Source organism: Globicephala melas, chromosome 1, assembly GCF_963455315.2.
Source record: "Globicephala melas chromosome 1, mGloMel1.2, whole genome shotgun sequence".
NCBI lineage: Eukaryota > Metazoa > Chordata > Mammalia > Artiodactyla > Delphinidae > Globicephala > Globicephala melas.
In genome coordinates, this window is record NC_083314.1 from 77,280,701 (window position 1) to 77,289,739 (window position 9,039).

General features: G+C 47.9%; 1 protein-coding gene across 1 annotated transcript; it reads left to right on the forward strand.

The window, feature by feature from the left end:
• Window positions 1–549: 549 nt before the first annotated feature.
• On the forward strand, window positions 550–7,847 carry LOC115844682 (peptidoglycan recognition protein 3). The gene is given in 6 exon segments (XM_030842030.1): window positions 550–598; window positions 1,772–1,879; window positions 2,761–2,962; window positions 4,943–5,061; window positions 6,000–6,152; window positions 7,645–7,847. Coding segments are annotated over 6 exon segments (834 nt in total).
• The last annotated feature ends 1,192 nt before the right edge of the window (window positions 7,848–9,039 follow it).

The following is a 9,039-nucleotide window of genomic DNA, read 5'->3' on the forward strand; positions in this document are numbered from 1 at the left end:
TGTCTGACTCAGATAGTGCTGGGGATGAAGCCCACCCCTCCCCCTATTGTAATTTGCTTCTCTGAGCCTCAGTGTTCTCACCTATAAAAATGGGGTTACAAATATGGGAATTTTATAAGGATTAAATATAAAATTGCAGCACTAGATGTGAAAACATCTACACATAGTTTATTCATAATAGCTACTCAGGGATTTCAGAAATTGTTATTATCTATGCTGGAAGGCCTTAGATGAGGCACCGGGCTCCTAGGAGGGACCAAGAGCTCTCAGGGTAATAGGAGGCTGGTGAGGGTGGTGGCTAGACAGAGGTGTTAGCACCCTCACCTTTACTGAGCACCTGCCGAGGGTCAACCCTGTGCTGGGGACCCTGAGAAGCCTCGCCAGGTGCTGGCCCCAGGAGGTGCACAGGTTTGGCGGGGAGGCAGACGGGGGCCATGTAATGGGGTGGGAGCCCTCTTTGAAGGGTGAGGACGGTCGGACTAACTGTCGGTGTCTCTCCCAGGGCTGTGGTCTATACTCTCCCTGTTGGTGACCTACTTCCACAGGAGAATGCTGCTGTGGCTTCTTCTCATCTCTGCTCTGGATCTCGGGGCCTGGGGTGAGTTTCTTTCACTGGGTCACAAGTGCTTTTGGCATCAGCCTCAGCCTGGTTTCATTTGGAAATCATCCTCTCCAGGGTCCTCACTCCTCCCCACTAGCTATGTTCCCCTTCAGAGCCTGGCTCAGGTGCCCCCACGCCCTGCTGAGATGGGCTCCCATCCTTAGCAGCCTCTCCAGCCTGCCCAGCACACCTTGGCTTCAGTGTCATGGTCAAGTACTTGTTCCTGATGATTTCACAGGACAGAATCTCAGAACCATGGTGGAGACCCTTAGCAACCTCATCCTAAAGACAGAGAAACAAGCCACATTGTGGCAGTGACTTGCCCAAGGTCATCCGGCAATTTTGGGGTGGCTGCAGAGTCTAGTGGCTATCAACACAGCTCTGGGGTCAGACAGCCTGGGTTGGAATGCAAGTCCACAGCTTAAAACCCATATCGTCTTAGACAAATAACCTTTCTGAATCTCAGTTTCTCATCTGTATAGAGGAAGTAGTTGATTTGCTTTGCTTATCTCACAAAGTTGTTTTAAGCCACAAAGCTGATAGTGCCCTTGAAAATGCTTTGTACATTACAGAGCCAGCCTGTGAGAGGTGATGTGGGTGACATTGCTGGTTCTAGTGGCTATTGCCCCCGTGACCTCTGGTACCGAATAGGCAGAGGGGGATGAGGCATGTTCGTGATGATTAATCCTCCATTAATCCTATCTAAAATAATCTAGTTTGTGAGGGCAATCACAACGATCTGTAAATTTCTGTATTTCAAGAACCTTGTCTGGATCACTAGGTGCTTAATATATGAACACGTGTTAACGTGATGATGGCCATCTTGGTACATGACACTCTGATCTATTAATTTGTATACCAGTGAACTGGGAAAGGCAGAGCTGCTCAGATGAGGAGGCAGGAGAGACTGCACTGAGTCTGAAATGGAGGGAGGCTTGAGGAGGATGGGGAGAGTGAAGGTCTCATTGGGGCAGATGCGAGAGGCAGAGGTGGAGTGAGTCCAGATGCATCCGTGGCTTTCCTCTTCTTTGTTTCCTAGAGGAAGTCAGGTGACTTGGGGAGGCCCAGAGGCTGTTGGCTGGGGGGGGCAGGGGGGATGTGGAGCCTCTGCCTAAGAGCTGGTCCAGGTGTTCTCCGAGGACCAACACCAAGTGCAGTGTTCCTTCCCAGGGGATTCCCCACAGTTGTCTTGGAATGAAACCCAAGCCAGAGGGCTGTCAGAGAAGTTTTTGGACCTGTTTGTTGGCATCTCACAGCTCATTCTCAAGGGTCGCAGTGGTGAGGCTGTTTGGGGGTGGCCTTGGGCTTCTTAGGGGGCCAGAAGTATTTCTCAGGACGTCACGATGGCTGGGCTGGGTGGGTGGGGTGGGGTGGAACCCCAACTATTCCCCTGGATTGTCCTGAGTCCTTAGGCAAAGCTGGGTTCTAGGAAAGAGACGAAACCCAGGGAGAAAAGACAAGGGTCCCAGTCCCCAGCTCTCAGGGTGGAAACACTGCATCCCTCAGAGAGCTCCTGGGAGCCCCCAAGTAAGGATAGTGAGGGAGAGCTGGGGAGGTCCTGGGTCCTCTGTGGGGCTCTCACGGCCCTGCCCACAGTGTATTTTCATCTGAAGGAGGGAGACCCGTACTCAGTGTTCATGGGGCTTCCTGTGGGCTTTGCCGGGGAGAGTGAGGAGAGTGGTTTGAGTAGAGTGGCAGAGCTTTCCTCAGAGAGTCATGTTCTGAGGGGACAGCCGATGAAAGGCAAGTCAGACACCGGGGCAAATGCCAGTGGGCACCACGCATCCCGAGGCATCCATGCTGACGTGCTTCATGAGAAGTAGGCTCAGAACCCTGGGGTTGGGCGGGGGGTGCTGCTGGGACTGCTTTCTGCAGGCAGAGAAGAGGTGGGGATGGGCAGAGTCCTCCAGGGAAGTACAAGGAGGAAGTGTTTGGAGAACAAGGCCACTTGACTTCCCAGCCTGAGTGTGGAGTCTGCATGGGGATTCGTTTTACCCTAAACAGGATATGGAGATGGGAAGGGGTGGCTGTGGTGATGCAGGCCTCCTCCTGGGGCCTCTCCCATCACAGAGGACCCAGGGTGGCCTGGACAGCCTGTGGCGGACACGGGCAGGACCTTAGCATGCCAGCCTGTGGTTCCCCCCCAAACCCCCCACCAGGTGCATCCACCGTTGTCTCCCGTAAGGAGTGGGGGTTGAGATTCCTGACCCGCAGGGCCCAGCTGACCCGGCCTGTGGCCTGTGTCATCATGGACCAGCTTACGGAGGTAGAGTGCCAGGAACAGAATGTGTGCAGCTGGAAGCTGCGGGACCTGCAGTCCCGTTCAGTCTACAACACAGGCTGGTGCGATGTGGCCTACATGTAAGAGGCTGGTGGGGTCCCCGGAGCCCACATTCGAGTTATCCCTTTGGGGGGGCCTCCTGCTCCCCCTTCTCTGTTTTTCTTAATTTCCCATTCATGTTGCTTTTCTAATGAATTAAAAAATGCTAAACAAACAAAATCCAAAATCCCCCAGGGGTCATGAGGAAGACAGCTCTGAGCCATGTATGTCGTTGTGGTCTTAGCCTCTGGGAGCTCCTGGAAAGAAGCAAGAGAGGCCTTGTAATAAGTACACTCGCCCCCTTGGAGCTCGAAGAATATTTCAGTTTACAAAGGTCTTTGCAAGTATTACTCAAGTAGGCTCTCCCAGTCACTCTGAGGCATGGGCAGGAGAAATATTACCACCCCTGGGTCACAGGTGAGGATGCTGCAGTCTGGAGAAGTTAGAGAATTTGCTCAAAGTCACTCAGCGAGGGAGCATGGACCCAGAACTATTCCCAGACTGCCTCCTAGTCCTGCCTTATTCCACTTCTGCACACAGACAGGGCTTTTACCTCGAGAGGTACCAGGTACCCTGAAGGGCCACCTCATAGTGCGACTGGGATCCCATAGGAGATATCCCACTGGGGATGCAAGGAGGAGGGCCCCGTGTTAAAAGCAAATGTGTGAGGCAAGGAGATGCTTCCGTTGTGTATTGAGTACCCCGTCTGAGGATTATCTGTGGAGTGGAGGCCCACAACCTCCTCTCTTCCCCTCAAGAATCAGAATATATATGTATTTGTAGAAGAAGACAGAGAGAGAGAGGGAATGGTGCTCTCCCCGCTGAATTCTAAAGACAAACATAAATGCTTTCTGAATTATCCGCTTTGGAAAGGATAACCCACATTTTCTTCTTGATTTATTTTTAGCTGCAAATAAGTAAAAGCAGCTTGAGGCCCCTGTTTTAGCCACCAGAGCCCCTGAGGACCAGGGTGGGGGGTCTTCCCATCCACCCTCTGTGGATGCTGTGTTCACTACAGCTCAGCTGCTGTCCCTACCACTAGTGCCCCCACCGCCCCCCCATTGTCACTGCTGTGTTGTCTACTTCAGCCACTGCATCTCGAAGTCAGGTTTTTGCAGTGACAGTGTAAGAGTCTCCAGTTTGTACCTTGCAGCTGCTGTAGCCATAGGGGCTATTTTCACATTGAACTCACCAAAGGCTGCAGGGACAGAGCAGCCTGTTGAAAGTACTCCAGCAAAGCCAGGGACATGCTGGACACCCTGAGGCCCCAACCTGGTCCTCAGACCAATGTCAGCACAGGGTGGGAGGTCAGCCCTACTCCATTCTGCGTCTCTAGTGACTTCAGGGAAGTGTTCTTTCTGTGCTCAGCTTGCTGTGGAAATTCATGACCTATTAAGAGCTGAATATGGCAAGAGTTGTGAAAACATCAGTTTTGAAGACTGTAACTGGAAAGTGGAGGATGAGAAATTTATAACGAGGAAGAAAGAAAGGAGGAGGTAAAACAACAACAACAAAATAGATACATTGGCTTCAAAATATAAACTGAGAAAAGGAACATCCTAAACAAATTTCTGTGATAAAGAAGAGCTTAGGAATTCCTAAGGAGAAACTGAAGAAAAAGTGAACATAAAGGAATCCCTGAATTCAGGTTGATTGTTTTCAATGTTCAAGTGCTTGGTCCTATAATTTAAAAACATGACGAATGAATTCTCATGCCCTTGAAAAATGTCGAACTAATGTTCTCAGGTTCTTGAGAGTCACACATGTGAATTCCACTTTGAACCAAATGAGTATTTTAAAATGAGTTTCTGGGAAACACATGTAAACTAAGTCAAAACAAAATTTAAAATATATTCTCACATCTCTTGGAAGTCTAAAATGCGTTATCACCCTCCCTCCCACCGTCATGTCACTGAAGCATAGTATTTTTGAGCCTCTAGAACCCTTTTCCCTTCTGAGGATGGATGTGAAGTTTCCTGTTACAGGAATTTGCCATTAAATCATGTTTCCTTGACTGGCAGCTTCCTGGTTGGGGACAATGGCAGGGTGTACAAAGGTGTCGGCTGGAACATCCAAGGCATGCACGCCCAGGGCTACAACAGCGTCTCCTTGGGCCTCGCTTTCTTTGGCAATAAGCTAGGTAATGGTCATCCCCTCTGTCCCTCTGCCAGGGAGTTGTCTACACTGTCTTCCTCTGCTCTGTTGTCTCAACACTCTTGTCTTTTCAGCCTCCATCATATTGTCCTCTTTGATGATGGCCCCTCTCTTGAAGTTCTTTTCTCCTTTGGATTCTATGACATGCATTTTTTGGTTCTCGTTCTCCTCTCTGGTCTGCACCCCTGTGAGACTGCTGAAGCCACCACTGACACTGCTTGAGTTCACAGTTATTGCCATCACTTCTGGAGTCTGAAGTTGACCCTGAGGCTGGGGCTTCAGAGGCAGGAAAACATGGCTCCTCTCTTCCTCCAGCATCTCCCATTGGTAGAACCCAAGCAGTGGCCAGCAAGCAAGTCTGGGAAATGTAGTTTGCAGGTTTCCAGCCCCCTGCAGAACAAAGGAGAGCACAGAGCAGGAATGGAATTAAGAGCCAATAGATAAATAGCCGGCACTTGCCAGGACCCTTATCTGCCAACTGGGGCTAGTAATAGCATTTATCTCAGAGGTTTTCTGTGAGGATTACATGAGTTAATGGATGTAAAGAGCACTTGGCCACGTGTCTGATTGTAGAGGCTACTAGGTAAATACTGTCACCCTTTTCACCATGCTGGGGCATTCCTGACTTGGTCAAGTGGGCCTCCCTCTGCAAGTAGCTTTCACTGTCTCCCAGTGATTCCACCTAGAGATGGAGAGGATAAAGTTTAGTTTGGCACTTGCAAGAGGTCACCAACTTAGTTTCTAAGAGCTGTGTGCAAGTACTTCCTTGCCTTTCAGCTCCTCTGTCCTGGCTACTGGGCCAGTTTCTGCTCTTCCCACCCATGAGTTATTCAGGCTCAGGTGGTCATCTTGTCTTCCCTCCAGGTCTAGACCATGTTGGAGCTTCTTGCTGACAGTTCTGTGCTCCATGTCATCCTCTTTCAGGCAGCAGGCCCAGCCCTGCTGCCTTATCAGCCGCAGAGGATCTGATCTTCTATGCCATAAAGAAGGGTCACATGTCACTCAGGTATATTCAGCCACTTCTCTTGAAAGAAGAGAGCTGCTTGGTCCCTCAACAGCCACTGATGCCCAGGAAAGGTAAAGCTCCTCAGTCTTGCCTCACCCTCCTCCCAGTTACCACCCAACTACAGCAGGGAATGCTTTTTCTTACTGGTGTTCATTGGTTTCTTGGACCAAGAACATCTCATGCTGAGATCCGGAAAATTCTGAGAGGGCACCTTGCTGGCCTCCTCTCCTTTCCACTAGAACCATATGGCCATGGAACCATACTTGACATAAATATATATGTACACACATTTTCACTCAATTAGCAAATATTTATGGAATACCAGCCACTCTTCCAGGTACTGAGGATGCAGCAGTGAACAAAACAGAGAAAACTGCACATTTCAGTGGAGAAAGATAGAAAATGAAGATGTCAAAAAGTCAAATATGTATGATGTCAAATGGCATGAGGACTATGGAGAAGAATAGAGCATGAAAATGGGGTGGGGTAAACATATATACATATTTGTGTATATTACATGAATACACATAGACATACACAATCTCTGTCACACACACATGTACACACATACACAGACACATTTCTAAATGCAAAAACAGGCCAAATTTCAATATGACCACAGCACTGAGAAAAACATGAATTCACAGATTACACTGACATGAGTATGAATATTCCAAGAAGTGGGGTAATGAAAATTATGCACTATTTTGGAATGAACAAGCAGCAACCTAAAACCAGTACAATTATAAGCACTTTCAGAAGTTTAACACTCTCTGCTAGAGTGGACCTTTTCTTGGACTCAAGGATACTTTTTTTTTTTTGCGGTACGCGGGCCTCTCACTGTTGTGGCCTCTCCTGTTGCGGAGCACAGGCTCCGGACGCGCAGGCTCAGTGGCCATGGCTCACGGGCCCAGCTGCTCCGCGGCATGTGGGATCCTTCCGGACCGGGGCACGAACCCGTATCCCCTGCATCGGCAGGCGGACTCTCAACCACTGTGCCACCAGGGAAGCCCTCAAGGATACTTTTTATTAAGCTTTCTTAGTTGTAAATCTCTAAATGAAGTTTCTCTTGCTTTCAGACAGGTGCTATCTTCAATAATGATAACTCTGACATTTGTAGAGTTCTTTAGAGATTTCAAATTATTTCCGTATATGTGTGATAAGTTCAGAGTCAGCTGATTTCTGCATACTGGCCCTGTTACATAAGTACACACACCTGCATTTAGTTGCAATGCATATTCGAGCATGTAGGTATACTTTATTTTTTGAATAAAATGGTGATGCCTCTGTATGATCAACAGTCCTTTCTCTTCTGTTCACATGCTGGTTTCCATAGTTGTTATCAGAACCTGCCGAATTTGCCTCTGCCCCTTGCTCCAGCCACCTGGCCCAGACAATTGCTATCAGGACCTTCCCAGAATCTCACAGAATCCCACATGTTAGGATGTGCCAGTGGGTGTCAGAGGTTAGGGAAATTGAGGAGTAACCAGCCTGCAGTTGTGAGATTGTCCACATGTGGGCCCAGGTGAATTCCCATCGCCTTGGTTTTTCCCCTCACCACAGCTTGCCCCAATATCATCACAAGGTCAGCTTGGAAAGCCAGGCAGACACACTGCCCTACAATGAACCTTCCGGCCAAATATGTCATCATCATCCACACCGTTGGGGCGACCTGCAACATATCCATGGACTGCCGGATCTGTGTCTGAGATATACAGTCCTATCACATGGACACACAGAACTTCTGTGACATCGGATATCAGTAAGTGGGATTGGTGGAAACTTGACCCTCCTTTTCTTCAGGGCTGTAGGAAGGAAGGCTCGGGGAGGGAGCCAATATTTACTGAGCTCTTCCTTTGTGCCAGGTGCTTTACATAAGATATCATATTTTTATTTGTGCAAGTTTCTGGACTGAGCATCCTTCATTTTTAATTTTTTTATTTTTGGCCACGCCACATGGCATGTGGGATCTTAGTTCCCTGACCAGGGATTGAACCCACATCTCCTGTAGTGGAAACGTGGAATCTTAACCACTGGACTGCCAGGGAAATCCCTGGACTGAGCATCCTTCAGAGCATAGCAGGGTTGGTTATCTCCTGTGGGTGTGTTCTCCACGAGTGGTTGGGAAGACTCTGAAAAGAAGACTTAAAACAACAGTGATAAAGCAAGAGTGTGAGACCATTGTGGGAGGCCATTGAAGGACTATGCCTTTTTAATGCAATCCCTTCCAACCAGCCAGAGACACAGACCCTGTTTACCACTACTCCCATCTGGCCCAACCCCAAACTTGCTGTCTCTGATGTTAAAATCCTGCAATACCTCTGGTATTGTTAACTCCATTTATAGACACAGGAATCTTTACTTTCTGGACCTCTTTTGCCTCCTCTCTACAGTAGGGACAACAATACTTTATCTATTTAAATATATAGAGTGAAATAAAAAACATGTTCTCTTTTGGTTCCTTTTTTAAAAAATTTAATTTAATTTATTTTTTATACAGCAGGTTCTTATTAGTTATTCATTTTATACATATTAGTGTATATATGTCAATCCCAATCTCCCAATTCATCACACCACCATCACCACCCCCCACCACTTTCCCCCCTTGGAGTCCATACGTTTGTTCTCTACATCGGTGTCTCACTACCTGCCTTTCAAACCGGTTCATCTGTACCATTTTTCTAGGTTCCACATATATGTGTTAATACACGATATTTCTTTTTCTCTTTCTGACTTACTTCACTCTGTATGACAGACTCTAGATCCATCCACTTCTCTGCAAATGACCCAATTTTGTTCCTTTTTATGGCTGAGTAATATTCCATTATATGTATGTACCACAACTTATTTATCCATTCATCTGTTGATGAGCACTTAGGTTGCTTCCATGACCTGGCTATTGTAAATAGTACTGCAATGAACATTGGGGTGCATGTGTCTTTTTGATTTATGGTTTTC